Raw genomic sequence first — 27457 nt, 5'->3', positions numbered from 1 at the left:
GAATCGAACCCACCTCTACTCAGTTGACCTCCCGAGGCTGAGTGGACCCCGTTCCAGCCCTCGTACCACTTTTCAAATTTCGTGGCAGAGCCGGGAATCGAACCCGGGCCTCCGGGGGTGGCAGCTAATCACGCTAACCACTACACCACAGAGGCGGACTTACTTGGTATTACTCATCCAATATTCAGTCGTGTCTGAATCGGTCAGTTTCCTAAATTTGTGACTAGATGTAATCTGGACAGCTTTGAAGGATTCAGCTTAGCTGATTGATCTGTGTTTACATGATTCAAACGGTGAACATCTTTAGCTTCAACGACATTATTCTCGTCCTACGTCACGTTGAGAGAAATGGTCCGTCGTTGGAAGTAAGAGCTTTCTAGTGAGCACCTTCACATATAAAGTTGACTTTATTGTACTCTTCAGAGATCCTAATGAAACGGGGAGAAGAGAGAAGAATGGGGCATAGGAGCGATGGGTGATAGAGGGAAGACATTCCTAGGCAAGAGAGAAAAAAAAGAAGACTTCGAACGAGGAGTAATTTTAAAAATTTGCCGAGATGATTGTGGGGGAGTGATAACGGAATGTGCATTTCAAAGTAGAGAAACGCTACGAGTCTTTCATAAGGTCCAGCCTCGCTCGCATTCTTTCATGCCATGCCAAGGGCCCGTTGATTCTAAGAAGCACAATAAACCCCGGCTGAGAAAGCAACATCACATGAGCCAGCTGCACGATTCTCTCTGTTATCTGAGTACAGCATCCTATGCTATTCTCCTCAATGCAGTACCGAGAATTTTAGTGATCAACTAATTGATAGCTTTGAGCAAATGCTACGAAAGCAAGTTGATTGCAGGATATATTATTAAAAAGTGAGATGGATTATGAACTATTTCTAAATAAGATTTCTACAATTTTTACTACTGTATATACAGTACATTATACTTTCAACTCATATACGCACTCAGTCATTCCTTCAATTATTCAGTTCATTCAAAATGTCTGTTGTAATTGTAGTATAACTCTATAAAGACTGATGAGACAAGAGTACGCACTAATACAACTTAGGGTGTGTAAGATGCATGTTTGTCCTAGACTATATAACTCTGTTAACGTCTAGGACAAAATAAATAAACTTTAAATAAAAACGAGAAAACTACAATGTAGAAACTGGATTGAAATAGTTAGTAAGTTTAATTGAAATGTTTAATCGGGAAAAGTATGCATGTATCAAAACACATTTTGCATTAAAATAAATAATAAATAACTGGGGTATGGGAGTATTCTATTCTATTTTATTCTATTATACTTTCAACAGTTAACAAATTATTAATAAATTATAATAAATTGCAATAGACAATTAAATCGGTCATTATTAGAAGGCACTAATTTAAGTTAATATTTGAAGAAAGTTATACTTTGATCGATACTCATTTCATTAATATGAACGTATGTGGTCATGTTACACGGAACTAGTATGCCCTTTATTCTAACAAATCACTTTTATCCAGCAGTTAAATTTATCGTTCAGTGTTGTGGCGAAATGAATAGTATATGGTATCCATAAATGACATATTCATAGGAATGACGGAAAAGATGTAAATCACAGGACAAGTGATGAAAAATGATCGACCCACGACACAAAGGATCATGAAACAGTATACATTTTGAGCTGCTCAGTGCCTAAGGCAGGCAGGTATCATTTCACTGGTGGGAACTTGTCAGACCACGGAAGGGCGTATGTTAGATACCCAAAACCATAAATCTCGTTAGGTTACGGCAACACAAAACCTGATGTGTTAAACATGACATTTATCAATCAGCAGAGTCAGTGGAACTTCGGCGGGCCGACTGTGAGAGCCGTCCGTGGTAAGTGCAGAGTCCAAAAAAAAAAAAAAAAAAACAAAAGAAGAGAGAGAACAGAGGGGAGGGAGCACACAACAAACAAAATTAAATAAAAGGAAATCAGTTTTAACAAGTTATATTTCAACCATAAATGACTAGAGCAGGCAAAGTGCAACAATCCAAGAATAGGAATCACAAAGGTTTTAGTAAGGGCTCGGCACTTTTAACAATAAAATGCAATCGAGAAAGATCTTGATTTAAAAAATTTCTTGCGAATAACACCAATACGTTTCTGCAAAAACCCAAGACCCGTAATCGGCGGAAAACTACAATTAGTATATTTTTAAAAATATTTTTTTTAAAAGACACTGATTAAGAAAGAAGGGCGAGGTATTAATACAATTTGACAATAGTGATTAAAGGCCACACTTACAATCAAATATCAAACCCAAAAAGGGGTAAGAGAGTTAGAGCACGTTACAAGACAGAACTATACGACCTAATACCGTGAACAAAAAGGTAAAAGGGAGACAGACTGAGAAGGGAAGGAAAGGGAGGGGGATTTTTCCAGGCTGTTTAAACCCTATAGTGTTAAAGAGAACTAAGGAGGATATAACCAACCAAATACACCTTTCTAGAGTTACATTATCATGGTGAGCAACGTTTATACAGGGCAGAAATAAATGCTTACAATTAATAGAGGAAATAAGTTTTGTAAAATTATTACAGTACTGAAAAATTGGAGGACATTAAGCCTTTAAGCAATGACCGATTCAGTCAGACTACTGATAACATAAAAAATGTGAAATTGCTAAAATCTGGTCATATGTCTCCAGTTATGTCAAATAACGACGGCATACTCTACAGTACGTCAGTGACTACCTTACGTGTCTCCAGTCTGTTGAAATATGAGATATAACACTTAGAACACAATAATACATATCTGTATTATTAACAGTGCGGTATGTTTTGTTCTGCAAGAACATCCTCTGACTGTATGAAACCATTTTAAGCATACGTATATATGAACAATGTTGTTTATGTTGTGTAAACTTGTTTGTGATTGGGTGATATTTTTAACAAATGTGGACAGTTATATAAATATTGAAGTCCGTTATTGCCTCACTAGTAGATTTGAGAAAGTTTTATGTACTTAACTCAGTCTCTACAGTCGGGATCTATAATGTATGTTATAGATATCAAGGTTCCTGAAGATGTCATGGAAGATTTTAGGATGGTACCAACCTTCCCGTAGTTTAGTTGCAGTCGGACTGAATAGTTGAGGTGACAAGAGCGCTGCCTTCTGAACTCGAACTCGCGTTTCCCATCTCGGGTCAGTTCAGTGGTGATTGACGGTGCGTTGGCCTCATGGCGATAGGTTTACTAGCTCCTGCACCTTCACGTCTACGACAACCGTAAAAGAAGAATGTAAAACCAGTAACAGTATTATACGTTTGGTTGCACCTGCCTTCCCACATAGGCCTAAGTAGTCTTATTTTTCAGGTGGTCTCTTAAGACTCTTATCTCACTGTGTAGATCAGTGGTCGAGTGTCGGGATCAAACTTGGCAGAAGTAGTCCTGTTTTGGAAGGTAAGAAACAAGGCCATTCGCCCCTCCGTGTCGTGCGATATCAGCATGCACGCTTGCGGGCCGAATATCCGACCCATACCCATAGATCGCAATAGTGTTTTTTCCTTCCGTAAGGTTTCTACACATTCTTACTAACATCTGACTCTGATTCTTTCAATGACTTGGTTGAAATAAATCTGGAGAAATAAAGATGTACCAATGAACGATTTTTAATTTCTTAAATGAAGAGTGGGTCAGAAATACACCTCTTTAATAAAATTTACTGTGACTGGAGTAAGTATGGAGAAGGAGATCAGCCCAAGCTTATAGAAGTCCCACCTTGCAATACAAATATCAATTTAATTAAAATCAACTAGTACATGTTTCGTCCTTGTATCGTGGTCATCATCAGCTATAGATTAAATACCATTTCAAACTAAAATAATGTATAAAGGTATCACATAACAAGAAATGGGTAAAATTATATAAAGGCTAAAACATCAAGTCCTTGTTTAAATCTATTTTAGTGACTAAAATAAGGAACAAACTTCAGATCTTCTTAAAATAGATCATGTTAATTTAGACGTTATAATACCATTTTTTAAGTTTGGAGAAAATCTTCGCTTGTGCTGTATGGGACGTTGCGTGAAATCATGCTCAAACCAGGTTCGTGAAAGTTCAGGTATTGAAAGAAGATATTTTCGCTGGCTTAAGTTGATTTATCCAAGTCTTGCTGTAAAGGGTCTGCTGTGTCAGTGTAATGTGATTCGAGACTCGAACTTTTGGAACGAGGGTAATGAAGTGCTAAACCATTGAGAGAGTGGGGTTGGGGGTGGAGGTAAGTTACTTATCATTCATGTTGGTAGAAGCAGAAGGAGCTTGACGCTGGGGAAGACAGGGCTGTTAGACATTTCGTTACCAACCTACATCGTAATTCCTGTAAGGGCCACCTTTCTTTGCTCTCCAGTGTTCGAGATTTCAGAAAACATATTCGGTGTTTACCCAAAAAAACTCCGCCGCAATTCTATCACTAGAATTCCGGTTCTTCTGCCAAGAAATTGACAACATTCCAAAACTTACGCTTAGTCGCAAAGGAGCCGTTTCCCATGTCTGTCTGAAATTAGAAGGAAATGTTGACATCCCTTTGACGCGCAGTCAACCTTTTAGTCTCCCCTCATGCTTGCGTTTTCCTGGAAGACAGGGAAAAGGTCAGCATTCAAAGAAAGAGGTGAACCATACAGGAAGCTCCAAACGAACTCATTCATCAAGACTAGATTTTGAATAATAATAATAATAATAATAATAATAATAATAATAATAATAATAATAATAATAATAATAACAATATTTTTGCTATTTGCTTTACGTTGCACCGACACAGATAGGTCTTATTGCGACGAAGGGAGAGGAAAGGCCTAGGAAGTGGAAGGAAGCGGCCGTGGCCTTAATAAAGGTAGAGCCCCGGCATTTGCCTGGTGTAAAAATGGGAAACCACGGAAAGCCATACTCAGGGCTGCCGACAGTGGGGCTCGAACCCACTATCTCCCGATTACTGGATACTGGCCGCACTTAAGCGACTGCAGCTAACGAGCTCGGTAATAATAATAATAATAATAATAATAATAATAATAATAATAATAATAATAATAATAATAATAATAATAATAATAATAATATTTTATATTATTATTTACGTTTTCTGCCACTGCAGACTGCCGTAGCTTCGCCACTTGAAAGAAGAAAACTAAATAAATAAATAAATAAATAAATAAATAAATAAATAAATAAATAAATAAATAAATAAATAAATAAACTTTTGTGATTAGAATAAGTTATAACGTAATTTTCATGTTTTAATAGTTTGATAAATTTAAGGTTTATATATCCATATCTGGTTATTCTTTAATCAATGTGAATGACTCCGCAGATTTGTATTGAACTTTTTAGTGCGAGGACGGCCAATGTTTGGCTTAATTGCTTAGAAATCGGAAATAATTAGCAGAAATGAGATATGTCGTACTTCCAAGGTTGCCAAACAATAAGCCAAAGACTTTCTGAATGCTTACCTTTTTATGAAATATTCTGCTGTTGGTTTATATATTTCTTCTTCTTACGGTGAAATTCTTGTGGCTGTTTGGAGTCTCTTTCAAATTGTATGGTTGAATCGATTATGTAACCCGACTTGTTTTTCTTGCCTATTGTAATGACGTCTAATCTTAGTGCGCTCCCATTGTCAGCAATGCAGTGGAATTCCTCAAATACTTCATAACACGTTCCAGAAATAGAAGCTGATATTTTGATCGTTATTTGATGGTGGTGAGTGCTACACGGGAGTTCATTAGGACAAGAGTCTAGGCCGTATGCAAATGTTTCTGGTTCCGTCCAGGCTTCGACCGTGGACGGCCCCTATGGGCGATACCAACTTTGTGTATGAGAGTTAGTGTTGTTTCTTTAGGCAGGTTAACAAAGCCTGTACCAAATATTCTTGTGTAAATTGCTGCTCTCATAGAAACTCTACCAGGTCCCGGCGGAGTATCAATATTTCATTTCGTTAATAGTACGAAGTTCGTATTCAGACGCTATAGTAGTATCATAATTCTCATTTAAACACGATATTTCAGCATCGGGAGACAAAAATATTTTTCTCTAACACGCGCGTTACCATTAGAAAATCCATTGCAAAATATTTTTTTTGGTAGCTTTACAAGACGGCTTATTTCGTTCACTGAGCGACCTGAAAGTTATCCATCGCTGGTTGTAGTATTCAATCAGGATGTTTTCATAAGCCTATATTTTCCTGTAGAATTATTCTTAATGACCGAATGGCATTTGAGGATTGTTTAAAATGTTCTCATGACATAGTTTCGTTCCCTCTTTTCCCTGCCTTATAATACTTAGTTACCGGATGTCTTGGACAAGGGAAATAAAATACTGACTGGGCTAGGAAATAATGAAAGTCACGAACTGCTTGGTTAAAATTTTCATATTCAAGAAGGTAGACAAGTAAGACGAACATTAGTCCAACTCTTCGCCATGGGATTTTTGTCTTGGTCAGCATTTTCGGTCTGTAGATTAAAAAAAAAGAACAATTATGGAGTGGTTTGTTAGCCAAAATATCCGGGTTCACTTGTATTTGCTTGGCGCGTGTGTATGGTAAGGGGTTTATATTGCTTATCATGATATGCATACATGTATTAAAGTATTGTGCTGTATCTGTATTTGCTTGTGAGGGAGCCCTGCGTCAGTTGTGATAGTTGTTTCGGCCATATTAGTGACCGTACTATCATTTATTAGGCGTGATTGCTTAAAATTAGTGTCCTGAAATTAAAAATGAGGGAGTTTTATATAGTAGTTTCGAAAGAATGATTTATGGGACAGAAACATATGAAAACATAGATGTTTTTGAGAATGAAAAAATGGAAAAAGGAAACGAAAGGATGCAAATGAACTTCCGTACAGACCATAACGTCTCTGGAGTAGTGGAAGTTGCTCCTAATATCCTCAATCTGAGAGCTACTCTGCGAGGTCTGGTTCCCTTTAGTTTTAGGCAGTGTTGCCAATTTAGCCGTTTCTAGCTATTTTGAAAAGTCGTTTGCTATACAATTTTGAGGTTAGCTATTAGCTACATTTTGAGCTATACATTTTCATTACGTGAACTAATCTGGATATCTCCCTTTTTAATGCTTTTCTTTAGTAATTAATGACATTTTGTTAACATTCACTGCGAATGACACACGAGTCGTACTGCATGTTCAACTTATAGGCGACCTTTGACGAAATGTTCCAACGGTTATCAATTACATGGCTCACTACACTCTGGTTTCAGGACTACATTGCATCATCACAGGTTATCAATCAGTCCATTACTCTGTAAATTCCTGACTTCCATTGGTTAGTTTCCTGACAGGCAACGTTTAAACCAGTGCAGTTGCTGGATTCGTGAAATATACGACTGAAAGTGATAGTGTAACGTAACTTACTAATAATAAAGAACTCGTGTCCTCATCCCGAGGTGGTGCAGCTCTTTTCAGGCACATCCCCAATTTTTGGACACATTTTAAATACAGTTTAGCTACATTTTGTGATCGTTAGATGGCAACACTGGTTTTTGGCCTTAGCGTTTTGTTGAAATCTAACAAATATCTGGCGCGCTGGTGCGTATGAATGGAGCTGCGCACACTCTCCAGTGACCCGAAGGCCTGATGTATGGATTTTGGAATAACATTGCTGCCCCAACAAAGAAATATGTAAACTAAATTCTTATCGCGTAGCACTAACGAACGAACCTTGATTATGATACACGCTTGAGTTGTCGATTAATTTTTTGGGCCATATCATATTCGGTGTACCGCTTACCCGATTTTTTTTCGTAAGTACGAAAATATATCAGGAATGTCTATTTTTGTACTTATTAAAGCGATTTAAAAAAACAAATTATTTTCCTTCCTATGGACACTTAGTTTTCATATATTGAAAACTGTAGAAACCCATAAAACTAAAGATACAATCGAAAAATTAGTCGAGTTAAGATGGTAATTATTCTCCTTAATCATTAAATATTTTGGTGACACATTTTATTCCGCGTGTTAAGAGATGAGTAACAATATTAAATCTGATGTCACTATTCAAAAAATTAAAGTTCATAGTGAGCCCTGTGTATCTAAACCTGAAAGATTTCTCTAAATACCTATGTAAAAGTTGAAGGGAATCTGTCCTCCGTAATATTACAAAATGTGAAGCCTTCCTCAGTATTACGATGCAAGTTGACTTTTCAAAACACGCCTTAACGCTAACATTTTAAATATCAAAAGAAGTACTTAAGGAAGGCGTCAATCTTTCAACACGGCGTAGAATGGATGACGCTGAAAGCTTTTGTTGCGGCTAAAGTACGTCCCATGCTGGTAATAAAAAAGAACTAACAGAGGCTGGTATGATAAACTGTTTAAAACAGCAACTCGCCCGGCGGGTAAGGGCTAAGTGATTGAAATCTAGAGAAAGGAACACAGAGAGACTGTGCTCAGAAGGGGGATATGGAGATGACAGAGTAAATGAGAAATAAAGAAGGAATAAATGAAAGCGGATATACCTTGGGGAAAATGGAAGGAAGACAGATAGAAAAGGAGGAAGGTAGAGACTGAAATGTAACTGAAACCAAAATTAAAGTGAATATAGGGGTAACAAATAACAGTGGAGCGAGAAGGATCTGTATCTTTAATAAAACTGCGAGCCGTGCCAAATAGAACTCTGGTCTGAAGGAAAAGAAATGGCGTCTGGAAGAAATAAACATCAAGAAATATGACGAATAATGTATGAAGTTTTGAACTGAAATGTGCTGAGGAAATGTGAACACGAAGTGGAAGGTAATGTTTAGAAAGAGTAAGAGAACAAAGTTTTAGGCAGGCAATAAGGAGAGATGTGTTTGGACTGCGTCTATGTATGGAACGTACTGCTGGTTTATTGTAATAAGTTGAACTAGAAGCCGTAGTACGTTGCCCAACGAGGGATGAGTGAAAAACTATTGCAGAAACGCGAGGCGATTCTTGATATTCTCATTATCGAAAAACAGAGATATTAAGTCATTGATGATGATACGTTATCAACTTCACTAACGCTAACAAGATTTTGTGAAGGCATGTAAAAAATTTCGATCCTTCAGACGGTTCTATGCCTTTGCTGGCGGGACCTAGGGTTTACACTGCACTAAGTCTTCTGGTATTGGCTAGAGCAATTTTGTTACTTTCATTGATCTGTCTCTGCCTTATCCTTCGCTTTGACAATATGAAAGTGACTAAGGTATGAGCGATGCTAGTAATGCCATTCCTTACGCAGCCAGTCCCTGCTATGTGTTGTGTGAAACTGTTGCTCATAGGGTCGGTTGGTGCATGCATTTCAGTGGACTTGGCAGACTTATATGTAATAGCAACTTCTGGCTCGGTGAGGAAAGCAACGGGAAACTACCTCACTCCTCATTTCCCTAGTATGCCTCTTCAGTGATGCTTAGGCCATCTATGACACTCATGGTGGAACTGTTGAGGATCCAACCAGCCTTCGGGCTCATGACTATAAATACATAGACGGTTCTAAATTTCCCATTGGATTGTCTTTCAAGAAACCGTTCAGAGTTTCTATGCCTACTATATCATATCTTTACACTTTCGTCAGTTGTGCCTTAGTCACTGCTATACAACAACATACGATGTTTTCGTCTATGATTTAGTGTGGAGAGACCCAAACCACTTTCACTATCACTTACTTCATCACTGATTTCCGACTCACCGTCAATCCATTCATCTTGGTAAATGTTCTGTACACAATTCTTCATATTTATCGAACGTAATTCTACATTTCCAGAGTTATTCATTGGACTAAATGCATAGATAGAAAACGTGTGCCACTATCGGCCCTGAATTTTACGTTCCATGAATCGATTGGTAAAATGTAATAACCTAGGTAACAGATTGCAACAAGGATTGAAGAACTACGAGGTGCGTAGAAACGATCAGAATTCTCGTATCTTGTCAACTACCATTGGTCGACTAACTGCGAGAATTCCCAATGCCTGTCACCGTGTTTTAAGGACTACAGAAATGTGTTTGGTAAATTGTATAGGCCTAGCCATAAAGTTCAATTATAAGGAACAAATTGACAATTTCAATACGATATGTCACGTAAATAATATAACATCAGTCTTGGGACTAGTTTCGCCGGGCTGAGTGGCTCAGGCGGTTGAGGCGCTGGCCTTCTGACCCCAACTTGGCAGGTTCGATCCTGGCTCAGTTCGGTGGTATTTGAAGGTGCCCAAATACGTCAGCCTCGTGCCGGTAGATTTACTGGCACGTAAAAGAACTCCTACAGGACAAAATTCCGGCACCTCGGCGTCCCAGAAAACCGTAAAGGAGTAGTTAGTGGGACGTAAAGCAAATAACATTATTATTATGGGACTAGTTTCAGCCACTTAGTGGCCATCTTTAGCCAAATAATAACTAAACAGATTATGTGATAACTAAAATATGTGCATACCAGACAAACACAATGTTGCAGGAATAATTATAACATTAAAATATTTATAATAACAAATATTTTGTGGTTATGGCCTTCTTGTCATCATATGACGTAATTAAGTTGACTCAGGACCTCAGGCAAGGTAGCAAATCTGGAAATGATAGCCAGAATTAGGAATGAATAAACATACAGAAACGAAATTAAAAAGGAGAAAAAATATTTATGAGATTCACCTCTATATTGAAATGTAAAGTATATCCAATGAAATGAAATGTCGTATGGCTTTTAGTGCTGGGATATCCCAGGATGGGTTCGGCTCGCCAGGTGCAGGTCTTTCTACTGTATTTGACTCCCGTAGGCGACCTGCTCGTCGTGATGAGGATAATGATAATGAAGACAGCACGTACACCCAGCCCCCGTGCCACTGGAATTAACCAATTATGGTTAAAATCCCCGACCCGGCCGGGAATAGAACCCGGGACCCTCTGAACCGAAGGCCAGTACGCTGACCGTTCAGCCAACGAGTCGGACAGTATATCCAATGTCTGATGCAGAACAAGCACCGACTTGCTGGAGGAAGAAGGCAATGTAAAAAAAAAAAAAGGAGTAGATAGGGAGAGGAGGGCTTGTTCTACATCAGACATTGGATATACGCCTACTGTACATTTCACTATAGAGGTGGGGCTCATAAATAATTTTTCTCCTTTTTAATTTGTTTTCTGTACTGTATGTTTATTCATTCCTTCTTCTTCTTCTTAATCATTTTTCCATCCAGGGTCGGTTTTTGCCTCGAACTCAGCGAGGGATCCCACCTCTACCACTTCAACTGCAGTGTCCTGGAGTTTCAGACTCTGGGTCGGGGATACAACTGGGGATAATGACCAGTAACTCGCCCAGGCGGCCTCACCTGCTATGCTGAACAGGGGCCTTGGTGAGAGATGGGAAGAGTGGAAAGGATAGACAAGGAAGTGGGAAGGAAGCGGCCGTGGCCTTAAGTTAAGTACCATCCCGGCATTTGCCTGGAGGAGAAGTGGGAAACCACGGAAAACCACTTCGAGGTTGGCTGAGGTGGGAATCGAACCCACCTCTACTCAGTTGACCTCCCGAGGGTGAGTGGATCCCGTTCCAGCCCTCGTACCACTTTTCACATTTCGTGGCAAAGCCGGGAATCGAACCCGGGGCTCCGGGGGTGGCAGCTAATCACACTAACCACTACACCACAGAGGCGGACTATTCATTCCTAATTCTGGCTATTATTTCCAGATTTACTTCTTTGCCTGAGCTCCTATGTCATCATATTATGACAAGAAGATCATAAACATAAATTTTGTTATTATATGTAATTTTTATGTTATCACTATTCTTGCAACACTGTCTTTGTCTGGTATACGTATGTTTTAGTTATCACATAATATGTTTAATTTTATTTGGCTGAATATGGCCACTAAGTAGCTGAAACTATTCTCAAGACTGATATAATATTATTTATTTCTTACAATTGAACTTCAATACGGAAAAAAAAAAGAAATTTATAGCTTATAAATATGTGCAAATCATTATCTACCTAATTTTATTTGAATTGAGTGCTTGTCTGTCCGCGTCTGTGGTGTAGTGGTTAGTGTGATTAGCTGCCACCCCCGGAGGCCCTGGTTCGATTCCCGGCTCTGCCAGGAAATTTGAAAAGTGGTACGAGGGCTGGAACGGGGTCCACTCAGCCTCGGAAGGTCAAGTGAGTAGAGGTGGGTTCGATTTCCACCTCAGCCATCCTGGAAGTGATTTTACGTGGTTTCCCACTTCTCCTTCAGGCAAATGCCGGGATGGTATCTAACATAAGGCCACTGCCGCTTCCTTCCCTCATCCTTGTCTATCCCTCCCAATCGTCCCATCCCCCCGCAAGAACCCTGCTCAGGATAGCAGGTGAGGCCGCCTGGGCGAGGTACTGGTCCACCTCCCCAGTTGTATCCCCGACCCAGAGTGTTGAAGCTCCAGGACACTGCCCCTTAGGCGGTGGAGGTGGGATCCCTCGCTGAGTCCGAGGGAATAACCGAGCCTGGAGGGTAAACAGATAAAGAAGAAGAAGAAGAAGAAGAAGAGTGCTTGGCTACAGAATGCATCTTAAGAGATTTTCAGTCTGTCGAACACACAAGTTCATTATAAATATTACACTATAATATGTCCGTCTCTGTGGTGTAGTAGTTAGTGTGATTAGCTGCCACCCCCGGAGGCACGGGTTCGATTCCCGGCTCTGCCACGAAATTTGAAAAGTGGTACTAGGGCAGGAACGGGGTCCACTCAGCCTCGGGAGGTTAACTGAGTAGAGGTGGGTTCGATTCCCACCTCAGCCACCATCCTGGAAGTGGTTTTTCGTGGTTTCCCACTTCTCCTCTAGGCAAATGCCGGGATGGTACCTAACATAAGGCCACGGCCGCTTCCTTCCCTCTTCCTTGTCTATCCCTTCCAATCTTCCCATCCCCCACCAAAGCCCCTGTTCAGCATAGCAAGTGAGGCCACCTGGGCGACGTACTGGTCGTTCTCCCTAGTTGTATCCCCCGACCCAATGTCTCACGCTCCAGGACACTGCCCTTCAGGCGGTAGAGGTGGGATCCCTCACTGAGTCCGAGGGAAAAACCAACCCTGGAGGGTAAGCAGATTAAGAAAGAAAGAAAGAAAGAAAGAAAGAAAGAAAGAAAGAAAGAAAGAAAGAAAGAAAGAAAAAGAAACAATAAACAACAGCACACGACTGAACTAGGAATAAAAACGGTGATGGTGCAGTTAGTGCTGAAGTTTAAGAACGTGTCCGCTGGTGAGACCTGTCAGTGTCACTCACTTTGAGACGATGACGGATGAATGACTCAGGTATGTTTTTGAAATCACTGAAAGGAGAAGCTAGAAATATCGTATTGCTATAGGCTACTTAGTGGCTGCCTGGACCAGGCGGTAAAGGCGTGCTCGGTTCACCCGGAAGCATGTGGGTTCGATTCCACGCCAGGAAGTCGAAGAAATTTAAGAAACTAGATTTCCACTTCCGGCGGTGCACGTGGCTCTGAGGTCCACTCAGCCTAGACCAAAATGAGTACCAGGTTAATTCCTGGGGGCAAAGACGGCCGAGCGTAGAGCTAACCACTCTACCCCACCAAGTACCGAGGTTATGGATAGTGGAAGCTTTTACCTTCCACCAATCCAAGGGCCTTCATGGCCTGTAAAGAGATGATTTTGCTTTTGCTATAGGCTAGTTGCTGGGTTTTAATCATGGTGAGAGCTAATTCCTGTAGGTCAGTGGGAAGGAACGATAAAACATTCGAAAATTTAATAAATAAATAAACTATTCCATCAAACTATTCTTTAAACACAAACAACCTCTTACGCAACAGCCATTAGGACCTTGGCCAGCCCGTGTAACTGCTGGCCATCCAGATCTCGTGTAGGTACTGGAGTGCCACGTAGTAAAAAGGATGATATCCTCAACCGTATCTTCTCATGTTCCATCCCTCAGTCCCTGGAGTGGCCGGTAATCGAACTCAGGTACAAGACAGGCATTTCTCCCCACGCACTATGGGGCTGGCCACTCTGCATTAATATACAAGATAGCTTTTTTTTATTTATACATCGAGTGAGAATGTTTAGCTTCCAACTGTTAATACGCTTTTCTTTCCAGCACAACGATAAGTTTGCTTTTCTGAAATATTGGTATATCTTTCCGTAGTTATTCTCTTATATTTGGCACCTAGCTGTTTGGATGAATGGCCAGCGTTCTGTTCAGAAGGTTCTGGGCTCAGTTCCCAATCGGTCCGGGTATTTTCACCGTGTTTGGTTAATTCCTCCGACCCAGAGAATGGTTGGCTGTATGGGTCTCAATACATACAATACAGCTCAAAGTCACTCGTGGTGAATACATCGCTATTCATAGCATTGTCATGAGGAGGGCATATAGTTGTAAATCAGCGCCAAATTCAAATGCACTGCGCACCCCAAGTAAATGACCAGGATGAGAAATAACGTCGCTGTTACAGCAAAAGCTCGTACCTCCCAATGCTCTTCATATCCATTATTTTCCTTAAGAGCGGTCCATCAGAAGAACATTCGTTGTGTTCATTTTCCTATGGTTATCCGTTAAGGAAATTGAATCTTACCGTACCACGATGTAGGAATGTATGTTTGCACGACATACTTTCGCACTCCTACATTATAACGTATTTAAGGATAGGAAGAGAATTCTCACATTCGTGGTTCTGGCGCCGCAGCGATGATATATTGTTCATTTCTTCAACACGTTGTATATGCACGGAAAGGTTGAAAGTTGGTTTCGATTGCAATGCGGTCGTGAAAATTCAGTATTCATTCTTATTCCAGTCAACACTGAAAACCATGTCTTCTTTCCAGTCCAGCCAGACCTATGGATCTACAACATGTAATATTGGGACTATTAGCCACAGACCCACAGTTTCACGTTAATGGTTACATAGAACGTATTACAAAATAGAGAAGCTTAATACCTTACTTACATAGAGCTACGTTATCAGATATGACGAAAGTACATCCCAACAAATCCATATAGCCTTATTATAAAACGAAGAGAGCCTCCATGGCTCAGGCGGCAGCACGCCGGTCTTTCACCGCTGGGTTCCGTGGTTCAAATCTCGATCACTCCATGTGAGATTTGTGCTGGACAAAGTGGAGACAGGACAGGTTTTTCTCCGGGTACTCCGGTTTTCCTTGCCATATTTCATTCCAGCAACACTCTCGAATATCATTTCATCTTTCATTCATTAATCATTGCCCCAGAGGAGTGCGACAGGCTTAGGCAGGCGACACAATTCCTATCCTCGCCGCTAGATGGGGGTTTCATTCATTTCATTCCTGACCCAGTCGAATGACTGGAAAAAGGATGTAGATTTTCATGTTATTCCTCTTCTTCTTCTCTTTCTTCTTCCTTGGCGTTTGTCCTGCCTGGTGGCAGGGTCCGCTGTGAGGATGTAGTCTTACAGCTTTCAGGTCGTTGTGCACTGTATCGGTCCGTTGCTGTCTTGGTGGTCCCATGGGCCTCTCTCCAGCGACTTCAAATGTATACGCTGACTTTGCCAATGAATTGTCTTCTGCACGCAACACGTGCCTAAAACAGCGCAGACGGTTTTCCTGCATTTTCTTCTGGATCGGTGCAACGCCAAAACGTTTCTTAATATCGTCGTTTGTAGTGATGCCAGCTGTCCACCTAAGCATCTTCGTCTCCATGACGCTTAATCGACGTTCTACCTCCTTTGTAGCAGGCCAACACTCAGTGCCGTAGAGAGCGACAGGACGGATAGCAGTCCAGTAGATCTTAGATTTCAGATGGTCCTTCATCCGACGGTCGCAGGAGACGCTCGTTGTCATTCGCCACTCCAGCCAGGCTGCGTGTATCGTTGTGTTGACCTCGTCAGTAAATCGGCTATCGTCAGAGATTTTGGAGCCAAGATATTTCAATATCTCTACTCGTAGTAGATCTTCACCGTCAATGTGGATGGTTCCAACTTCTCGATGATCTAATGTCATGTATTCTGTCTTCTTTCTTTAGGCGCAGGCCACATTGTGCTTTGGCACTGGAGATCAAGCTTATTCTCAGCAGCCAACATGACATCGTCAGCATAGAGAAGCGTCCATGGTATTGGTTTGTGCAGGTCTGATGTAACAGTGTCCATCACAAGAATGAACAGTAGTTGTGATAAGGCAGAGCCTTGATGGACTCCTACAATGATGCGGAAATCATCGGACGGTCCTGCGGCAGCTTGAACATAACTCCTTGGTTCTACGTAGAGCATCTGTATCCACTTAACAAGGTGCTCTGGAGTGCTATGTTGTCGTAGCGCTAACCAGATTAGGTCATGTGGTACCCTATCAAAGGCCTTCTCAAGATCCAAAAAAGTGAGATGAAGCGGTTTATTCTTTTCATGGTGTTTCTCAACCAACAGCCGTGCAGCGTGTATTGCACCTGCTGTGCCATAATTTTTCACAAATCCAGCTTGGTTTGTTGTAAGTTTAGATATCTCGCGAATCTTTTGTTGAGAATACGCTCGAAGACCTCCATCGCGTGGCTCAGAAGTCTGATCGGGCGATAATTAAAACAATCGGCAGGACATCCCTTCTTCTTAAAGATTAGTACGGTAATGCTCCATCGCCAATCTGATGGTATTTCACCTTCTTTGATGATCTGGTTGAAAAGCTGTGTTAGCTATATTGACGCATACCACCGTTGAGAACACCAGAACTCTGCCGGAAGATCATCGGGGCCGGTGGCTTTCCCTGGTTTCACCTTCAGAACAGCCTGGACTTCGGTTACGTCAATTTACTTCATTGGGCATTCAATAGTGGAGGTGGTTGGGGTTGGTGTATGGGGAAATTATTCGGCTGAAAGCTTCTCAAAATAGCTCCGCCAGCGTTCTCGCGCTTTCTTCCTGTCGACCACCAGGTCACCAGTTTCGTCATTAATGCCGTAAAAACTTTGGATGTCTTCCGTTTGTGGTGCATCGATTTGAGTAGCCGGTAAATGTGCCGCTCGCCTTCGCGCGTGCATATAGGTCTGCATATCGGTTAGCTTTTGTTACAGCGATGACCTCCTCCGCCTCACTATGGGCTGCTTTGCAGGCATTCCAACGAGATTGTGTTTTATCTAAAAGAAACTCATGGTACAGCTGTTTCTTCTTCCGCACTGCATCTTTAACATCGTTATTCCAAAGCCACGTGTCTTTTTCAGTCTTTCGTCGTCCTGGTTTAACTGTTCCAAGAATAGAGCGTGTGGCTTCATGAACGGCGTCTTTCAGTTTAGTCCAGCTCTCTTCAGCTGTGGTGATTGGTGGCACTGTAATTTTTGTAACAATGTCGGCCTCCTTCTCCTTGAAGCGTCACCAGTGGATTCTTTTAGGTCCATTTCTGGGTAAGTATTCGGCTCTTGGTTACTTTATCCGTAGCTTACAGATGACTGGTCGGTGTTGCATCGCGACGGTTTCGTAAGGAACAACTTTTGTATCTAGAACATCTTTGGAATTCCGTCGTCTCACAAGTATGTGGTCAATCTGAGTTGCATTGGAGCCAGTTTAGTACGTGATTAGATGAGTATCGCGCTTCTTGAATCAGGTGTTCGTGATGATCAGATCATGAGTTTCTGCATAATCAAGAATTCGTTGGCCGTCGTCGTTATTGTATCTTCTCTCTGTCCGACGTGTACATTCAGATCATCGCCAACGATAAGGTAGTCTTCTGGTGGCATTTCAGCAGTCTTCTCATCAAGCAGTTCCCAGAAGGCATCTTTGGTTTCCGCGTCTAGGCCGGTTTGTGGAGCGTAGGCACAAAAAAATAAAAATGGACCTTCCTTCATCAAACGATCATTGTAGCGTTGCACCTCAGAGACAGCACCATTTGCTGATATAACAACAAAACTCCACCATTGCCGGTCCCAAGTCCGGGGCCTTATCTTGCAAGTGATAAGGAAGAAGGAGGGGGAGGAGTAACACCTCGTTAAAACGTGGGTCCATCTGGCTCCGGATGGCAGTACCCTGTAAGGGCCCATGCCTACTGTTACTAGGTAAACCTGTTCAATGGTCTCAAAAACGGAAGAGGAGTTTCAGATTCCCAAAGGCGGAGAGAGCGGAAGAGTTGTCTCCAGGACTGAAAATCTTGGTTGTATTTTCGGGGTCTTCGGACCACTCTAGAACTAACTTTCATCAGTCATGGAAGTGTGTCAAAGTCCTTAATGGCAATTTCGGCGGAGATGTAGACCATCGGTACGGTGCAGTTGGCAGATGAGGCGCTCTTTCTGGGAGTTAATGGAGAGAGGAACGTAGCGTTTGTTTTCCAAAGCAGCGGCTACAAAAGGCGTCTGTTCTCCAGGTCACGAGTGGCTTAAGTACCGGCTAGCAGCAGCACTAAAATGCTTGGCGGCGGACTCTGTGAAACCCGGCGGTAAAATCATACCGTCACATCTTTATGGAAATGTTGTGGATTTCCATTTTCATTTTGATAAAACGAAGAAGAACGCATAAGTTTCACGACAGTAGTACATATAATACAAATATTTAAGGTTTTACCTTTACAGTCGAACTATTGAAAGTAAGGACCATGTAAAAACACAGCAGGAAAGCGATATACTACAACACATGTATAGCAGTAAAGAAATTACTCTAAGATCACGCGCTACCGAAAGTGATGGAATAGCCATCGGACGATTGATCCATAAATTCATACTTATCAACAATTGAAAGTAAGGTACGAGAGGATGTGCGAATGTATTAAAAAAAGTTTCCCTTTGAAATACGATCACGATCTATCGAATACCTGCCTAAGTATATTTTAGCCCAAGTGCAAGTTTCGATTGAGATTCGTAATATATGGTTCTTCCATAAATTCGAAAATATAACACTTCCCGTAGAGGCTGGTGGATATGATGTCACTATGTAAATCAGCACGATCTGACTTAAACAAAGAGATAGTGGTGGGAATGACAAAGACATGCATTGTTGCTAATTGAGGCAATTATGAACTAGAGTAAACGGGTGTGCCATTCAGCCGTAGTAAACTGACTAATTTCTTTCTGTGGCACCAGATGGCAGCAAGTGTGCATATCGAGCACCCAGTGAAGTACTACTACTAAACTGTTTTAATTCCTCCCCTGAAGGGGGAGGCGGGCCCCTTAGACGGTAACACCGTCTCTTAGGCCGGGAGATTTGTTACGGGGAAGGATATTCTCGGAGAAGGTCGGGGGTTGTCGCGGCCGTGGCCTATACTAGGAACTGTGCCGGCATTCGCCTTCGTGCAGGCGAATGGAAAACCACGGGAAACCATTCTCAGGACAGTCAACGGTTGGGACCAGCCTTCCCGTCTCCCGAATTCAGAGGCGTAGAGCCACGGTGGCCACCCCTCCTCTGCTCGGTTGGCCGGTCGGAATGCAGAGTTGTTGTACCACGGACCAGCAGTGGCAACTTGTGTGCCGAGACACACTCTGCATCCACCAGCCTCAGTGACGCTACTACTACTACTAAAAAGTTTTCATTCCTCCCCTGAAGGGGGAGTGGGGCTCTTAGACGGTGAAGCCGTTTCTCAGGCCGGGAGATTTATGGTGAAGGAGATGCTCGGTGAAGGTAACGGGGTTGGCAACCGTGGCCTCTACTAGGAGCGTCCCGGCATTCGCCTTAGCGCAGGATAATGGAAAACCACGGAAAACCATTCTCAGGACAGCCGACGGTTGGGGCCTGCCGTGAGGCCCAGCCTTGTTCCGTCTCCCGAATGCAGAGGCGTACAGCCACTGTAGAACCGTGGCCACCCCTCCCCTGCTCGGTTGGCCAGTCGGAGTGCAGGGTTGTTGGACAACGACCAGCCGTGGCCACTTATGGGCCGAGACCCACTCTGCATCTATCGACACTTTCTCCTCAGTGAAGTTCGTGAGCAGTACCTACAAAAGAAAGAGAACGTTTAAGTTGTGGTGGTTCTTAAAATATTTAACGTATTTTCGCGGAACCCTGGATGGGAATCGTTCGATTAATCTCTCATAACGGGTGTGACTTATTCACTTCCACTATACGTTAGAAACCTGAGACTGACCCACAGTCGGATCGTCCTATAAATCGATAAAGTATTTCTTGTTCGTAGCGTGACACTGGAGGGATGTTAGTAGGTCCAACAGTACCAAGATTGACAGCTCTAGTGTATTATGCAGGACGGTTCTGCACTACCTTGACAGTTCAGCACGGGGATCAGTGACCGCTCGTCTGCGGGCGGTATGGCAACCTACGCCAGATGGCACGTGTGCACCAGCTCCTGCGTGCGGCTTGTGATTCTTAATTGTAAGTCTGTACCCTGTAGTAACCCATATGGCAATATCCAATATGGTGTCGAATTATAAAGAAGGAAAGCGATTATCAAGGCTTCTCATTTCTAAACCTGTCATTTAAATTTAGTGCACACTAACCTTAGTAAACATAGCAAATGCCAGGTAGCGATATACAAAATATATACGTAGTCAGTCAAAAGATGTAATTTGAAATGACATTAAGGTGTTTCGTCCATATAAATCCATAAATTATATTTCATAATCTATCACCGTGCCTTTGCTGGCGAGACCTAGTGTCTTCTAGTATGGGCTAGAGCAATTTTGTTACTTTCATTGATCTGTCTCAGTCTTATCCTTCGCTTTGACAATATGAAAGTGACCGAGGTATAGGTAATGCTAGTAATGCCATTCCTAATGCAGCCAGTCCCTGTTATGAATGCTGTGAAAATGTTGCTCATAGGGTCAGTTGGTGCATGCATTTCACTGGGCTTGGCAGACTGATATGTAATAACAAGTTCTGGCTCGGTGAGGAAAGCAACGGGAAACTACTTCACTCCTCATTTCCCTAGTACGCCTCTTCAGTGATGCCTAGACCATCTATGACAGCTGATGGCGGAGCTGTTGAGGATGCAACCAGCCTTAGGGCTGAAGACTGAACATAAATACAATTAACGTACAAGCATGACACATTTACAACATAAACTACGTGGTGGGATCGAATGTGGTACCACTATCAATTATCACACTGTTACAAAACGAACTAAACTGAGCAGAACCTTGCTAGCCTGGCAAGAGTTAAATGACACAAAGGCGGGAAGGTAGGACTACAGCGACTACCAACAATAGCATACGGAACTATTACCTGTTATAAGATAAAGTTAGTTTTGCAGTATCATAAATGACCCCACGACGCAGTTTGAGGGTTGAAAATAATTTTAAGACAGAGGAAGAGAGTTTCAGGGGCGTGACGTATCGGAAAGAGGGGCAAGGCTGTCAGTTCGTGTGACGTCAGGCGAGTAATGCTATGTTGCCTAGACAAACGGCGCTGTGAGTGCGGAACTGGAGGGTCCAGTCAGCTGAAGCGCTCCCGATAACAATAAAATGCGTCCTCCTAATATTAATCTCTCTGCATAATATGTACAAATTCTACAAGATCTTTCTCAGTTCTACGTTCCAAATTTAGAAACATTAGCTACTACGTTTTCCTTTTTTGCAACCCCACATTTATTTATATTTCTAACAGTATAATGTGACGATTCGTTGAAGGTCAAAAACGTATTTTAATGCTATAATTATTCTTCAAACATTGTCTTTGTCTGGTATACGTATGTTTTAGTTATCACATAATCTGTTTAATTTTATTTGGCTGAAGATGACCACTAAGTAGCTGAAACTAGTCCCAAGACTGATATAATATTATTTACATATATATTGAATTGAAAAGGTGGACGCTCTTGTCAATTTATTTCTTATAATTGAACAAAACGGAACAAAAATGAAATTTATAGCTTATAAATATGTGCAAATCATTATCTACCTAATTTTATTTGAAATGAGTGCTTGTCTATCCGCGTCTGTGGTGTAGTGGTTAGTGTGATTAACTGCCACCCACGAGGGCTGGAACGGGGTCCACTCAGCCTCGGGAGGTAAAATGAGTAGAGGTGGGTTCGTTTCCCACCTCAGCCATCCTGGAAGTGGTTTTCCGTGGTCTTCCACTTCCACTCCAGGCAAATGCCGGGATGGTACCTAACTTGAGGGGATAAGGAGCGGCCTATCTTAACAATGTTAAATTTGTTTAATTCACGTTCCTTTTTCTCAGGATCTAATACAGTTATGAAAGTGAAATTTATGTCATATCTTATTCAAACCTTACTGGACATACTGACGGAGCGCTTTTGGAATTGGACGTAAGGGGACTCAGATACATATTTTTCTAAAACAGTAAATAAATAGAATTTTTTTCCTAAAAAACAGCCAAATCTCAAACAGTTTTATTTAAATCATGAAATCCCTCCGTTAAAATATTAATCAATATGAGAAAAATTAATGATGAAAATTACATAGCTCTGTGATACATAGTCACCTCGAAAAAGGAACATACATTTGAAAAAATCGGAAACTGAGAAAACTGCAGTTAAAACTTTCCACACATATGATTTTCTCATTGTTAGCGCAAGTTTAAATTAAAATTGTGGCACCTTTTAATTGATAAACTGTAATGTATTATACATCATTTTAAAGGGCAGACCTCGGAGATTCATAAAATATAAAAATAATAAAAATGATTTTTTGACCATTTTAACCGTTCCGTATCCCCTTAAGGCCACGGCAGCTTCCTTCCCTCTTCCTTGTCTATCCCTCCCAATCGTCCCATCCCCCCGCAAGCCCCTGTTCAGCATAAGGGGTGATGCCACCTGGGAGGGGTACTGGCCATCCTGCCCAGTTGTATCCCCCGACCCAGAGTCTGAAGCTCCAGGACACTGCCTTTGAGATGGTAGAGGTGGGGTCACTCGCTGAGTCCGATGGAATAACCGACCCTGGAGGGTAAACATATAAGGAAGAAGAACAAGTAGGACTTGGCTGATTTATACAAAAATGTTCCCCAAACCATATTTCCGAGATTGTAAGCACTTGCTACACGGATATTATGTCGGTTCGATATATGTGTGCGGACAATTATTTTCTGTTATTAAACTTTGCTAAGTCCAAATTCCGAAGTACCTTTTCAGATCACAATCTAACATGTAGTCTTCGATTAGAAATTGCCCAGACATGACGTCAAAACATAGATAAAACAAAATAAATAGGAAATAGGAAATTCAGTAAAATGACGATGAAATTGTTCTGTATGGTTCTGTTGCGAATTGCAGAGAAAATTGTATTATGTTGTGTACTTTATTTATTTAATTAATTTATTTATTTATTCAGGATCAGCAACAGCATAACGCCAAATTACAAAGATCGGAGTTATGTACAATAGATATTAATCTAAAATGAAAGATAAATAAATATTTACAAAGAGCACATATATACACAATAAAAACTGTACCATCCTATATAATACATATTTACATAAACGACATTCGTTTCAGAGGGTCCCGGGTTCAATTCCCGACAGGTTCGGGGATTTTAATCGCCTCTGATAAATTCTTCTGTCCCAGGGACTGGGTATTCGTGTTTGTCCCAACACTTTCCTCTTCATATTCAGCCAACACGCTACACTACCAGCCACTACAGAAATACGCAATAGTAATTACATCCCTCCATATAGGGTTGGCGCCAGGAAGGGCATCCGTCCATAAAACATGGCGAAATCCACACGTGCGACATAGTTCGCACCCACAACCCCACATATGTGGGAAAAGCGGAGGAGGGAGCAGGAGACAGGAGCAGAAACAGGAAAGAACAAGAAGGAAAATTAGAAAATTTTATATGAGAAATGTCATGACAGAAGGAAGGAAACGTTACGATTTCTAGGTTTTTGTTGATAAATAAGGTATTAAAAATTGGTGAAATACGTACAGAAAAGGACCTTTGCGTGAGAGAAAGCCGGCAGTAAGGAATCTGGAATAGGTTCCTCATTCTGGTACTACGGAATGGGACGTGGAGTGCGAATAAGGAAATTTTGCTTTATGACATGCCTGTCCTTCACATAAACAGAATTGTCAAATATTTTCACATTACATAGAAATTTGATTGTTTAGAACGTGTGATCAATTGTGTATTTCAAGCAGTCAGCATTAATATTAAGATGTTCAGAATGTCACTCATGTTATTGACGCCAGATCTGTTCCCTTTTCCTCCTACATCGCTGCATCGCTCACGACTCAAGCATTTTTTCCCTCTTTTCCTGACGTTCCGAGAAAGCAGCGCAGTGCGCGATGACGTCACAAGCTGAACTTTTCTTGACTGTGAGCTTAAACGGTGGAGTGAGGTGACGTCACACCGGCCTTTCCTGTCCTCCGCAGTTCTAAGACTATTTATTTGTGACACAGGGAGAGTTGTAGTACTGTACTGTACATTGATAAAGAAGTCTACAAATAGTTCATTTATGCGTTTCACAAGTTATAGTACAGTCCTATTTACGAAATAAAAATGCGTATATCTGCAGGTGGAAAAATTATGTTGTGATTTAATAAATTGGTTTCATTTTGTGAGCGTATAGAAATATGGAGTGTCGTGCTGAAAGCGCCAATTATACGAGGTGATAAATAGTGAACAGTGCATCAACCCTGGGGAGTGAAATTACTGAATGTGTAATAAACGTACTATCTATCAGTGTTAACCTCATTTGATAACGAACTGTGCTCACATCTGCAGTGAAATATAAAAATATTATACTTCGACAGTAATAAAAAGTAAAATCATTTCCATGCAGACCGTGGGGACTCCAAGAGGAGTTGAAAGTAAAGATATTAACAATTTTGAGCTTAAGGTCGTGTACATGTTGAGTTCCTAAGATTTATTATTTTTACAACTTGCTTTGCATGGCACCAGCAAAGAGAGGTCTTATGGCAACATGCTCATTCTTCTACTTACTTCATTCCACGCCAACTCACCACTGACTGATCGAAACATACCACATAGTCGAGCACCACTCCTGCTTGTTCCCAAGTCTTCCCAGTCCAAAGTTGGCAACATTTTCGTAACACTACTCACTTGTCGGACTAAGACCCGCTACGCGACCCTAACCGCGCAACCACTCACTCGGTAGTAAGAAAACGCATGGTGGCAGTTACTTGCAAACTGTTTAAAAATATATGATTTTATCTAACGAGCGATTCTCCATCATCATTGTCACTGATGATCGCAGGCTTTGCGAGGCCAATTCAGAGTGTTGTGTTTAACACTGCGTATGAGAAAACTATCCAGCTTCGGTGAAGAGACATAATCCATTTTTGATTCCAGGCCAGACTGATGTGGGTTGTAGGTTGCCAAGAACGGGGCCTTGTATAATTCTGTGCCCATAATATCCTCATGGATAACCCTATTAGGGTTTGCATTTTTCCTCGTACACTCCTTGACTAGAGCATGTTTCCTTCGCAGGTGAGGTGGAGGAATGTGACTCAGGCCTGGCTGCTAGAAAGTGACAGTGCATTTCAATGCTTGAGGAGATTGATCACCTCAGATCGAGTAGTATTTGAGAGGATAATGGACACTGAAGTGTATTCGATTCGTCGGTAAACTGTACATGTTCCAACCAGGACCAAGAACAGATCGTCAACGCTTCAGAGCAAAGATAATATTCATTGTAATTTCTCCTAGCACCTTCTATTACCGGTCTCTAACCCTGTCAGCTATCCTAGTTGGTAAACTAACAATAATTCAACTATGTTTCGCAGTTTTATACTTCCAAATATGGACGAATTGTGGCTAAACTCGTTTTACGAGTTCACATAACAATCGTTATGATTAATTAAACTAGAACGGACTTTTACACTATTTGATGTAGATCTAATCATTACGTGGAAATATAAGTGCCGACGAAGAATTTCAGTTAATGTGCTGTGAATATGGTATTGTCCTCTGAATAAAGAACATACTCTTAATGATATAAAATTCTGACATTCAAGCAACGGTTCTGATGTTTTCCCTCTGTGTACATATTTGTTACTTCTGAATTAAGGCTTGCCTGTTGCAGGTACATTAAGTTCTGTAAGCAAAGTGCACGATATAAAGCTAAGAGTTGTGCGCATAAAAAAGTCCATCTAGATCAAAGTAGTTTCCCGTTTAATGTTATGTGAATATAATATGCGGGAATAAAGAATATCTGAAGTGTGTACATGGTCAACATTCCTTTAGATCCTATGTAGCACAATTGATTTCAGTCCAGCATATTCGAGTGCAATGAAATTCTGCTTGTCTGAGATCGACGGTGTTTAAACTGTTCTGCGTACTGCCTAGATCACAAGAGAATATATATAGTTATTTGAAGAGGAGATGATTTGGCCTGCACACTCTTCCATCATTTCCAAATATTTACTCCCCGTTAGTTAGAAGTACGCAAAGAGATTAAAATATATGCAAAGAAAACTAGCCAGGAAATCTCTTTAGGAACATTAAATTCATTACAACGGAGTTTAGGCCGAACGTACTGGTGAAGATTGAAATGGAAATTTGAAAAACAAATGTAGGTGAAAATCAAACTATGAAGGGCATACTATCCAAAGCTGTATAAAGGAGACCAACAACACGAATATGGAGATCACAGTGATGGAGACATGGAACAACCCGATGAAACACAAGCAGCAATGAAGAAGTTAAAAGGAAGCAAGGCTCCTGGACCAAGTCTAATAACCTAGAAAGGACTGAGTGCTACAAAGGACATTGGAATAAAACTTCTACAGCTCCTCCCCAATAAACTACGGCACACCATAAAATGGCCCAAGGACTGAACAAAGTGTACTATAATCCCCATCTGCAAGAAATGAAATCTCCATGAATGCGACTACCACACAACCATTACACTTAATTCACAAGCTTGTAAGTTAATTCCATGTCATTAATGAGAGAGTGAAATACTATTAGCAGTTGGAAATATCACCTGAACAAACGGGGTTCATAAAGGGAATAGGTACTCGATAACACCTGCTGAATAAACGACACTTGATGGAGAAGTCGTGAGAATTTTGTCCAAAAAAGTATGTTTTATCGACCATCGGGAAGCCTTCAAAAAAGTAAAATGGCATCATGAATGGAAACTGTTAAGGGCACTGGTGGAAAGAGGCCACGAGGAAGAGTCTTAACGAGACGGATTAGCCAGATTACCATTAGATGTGGATGAAAAATGCATGATCTGAAAACGCAAGTCAGTGACAGGGAATCTTAGAGATAAACGATCTATGACATCACAATGACCACCACGCCTGCTACAGGGGGTCAGGATTGAAGAGAGAGAGAGAGTGAGAGAGAAGTCATAAGTTAGAGATATGAAGATCCCATCACCCAGTCGGAAGCCACTGTAGTCAGCCTTCCAAATATTCGCGGTTTAATCGAGCCGATCAGTGCGGGACGTTCACCAATCCGTCATTGAAGCAGGCGTGGCGACTAAGCTTCAAACCTTGAAGTCAAAAGAATGATGTGTACCATTAAATCCAAATTTTCCAGTGGTAAAGTAGCCCCACAATCGGTTCTCCGGTTGAGGTCTTCCTGGTTGTCCCACAACCCCATGTTCAGCAGTGCCAAGAACCACTCTCTTCTAGTATACACTTATAACTGTCGGTCATTACTGGGGAATGAAAGACTAGAAGA

General features: G+C 41.3%; 1 protein-coding gene across 1 annotated transcript; it reads right to left on the bottom strand.

The window, feature by feature from the left end:
* Positions 1-15261: 15261 nt before the first annotated feature.
* On the bottom strand, positions 15262-17758 carry LOC136863127 (uncharacterized). Its single transcript, XM_067139473.2, has 2 exons — positions 17585-17758; positions 15262-15774 (listed from the first exon to the last, which is right to left on the bottom strand). The coding sequence occupies exons 1-2, from the start codon at positions 17756-17758 to the stop codon at positions 15262-15264; spliced, it is 687 nt and encodes a 228-aa protein (XP_066995574.2).
* Between the last annotated feature and the right edge of the window lie 9699 nt (positions 17759-27457).

This window comes from Anabrus simplex, chromosome 1 (assembly GCF_040414725.1).
Source record: "Anabrus simplex isolate iqAnaSimp1 chromosome 1, ASM4041472v1, whole genome shotgun sequence".
Lineage (NCBI taxonomy): Eukaryota > Metazoa > Arthropoda > Insecta > Orthoptera > Tettigoniidae > Anabrus > Anabrus simplex.
Note: the sequence above shows the minus strand (reverse complement) of the source record. Positions and strands in the feature narration are given on the sequence as shown.

Excerpts from the sequence above, each read along its gene's own strand:
- LOC136863127 (XM_067139473.2), bottom strand. The coding sequence starts at position 17,758 with ATGAAGGAAGGTCCATTTTTATTTTTTTGTGCCTACGCTCCACAAACC. Across the intron at positions 15,775-17,584 it reads ACGTCGGACAGAGAGAAGAT|ACGAGCGTCTCCTGCGACCG; the intron begins ACAATAACGACG and ends TGGCGAATGACA.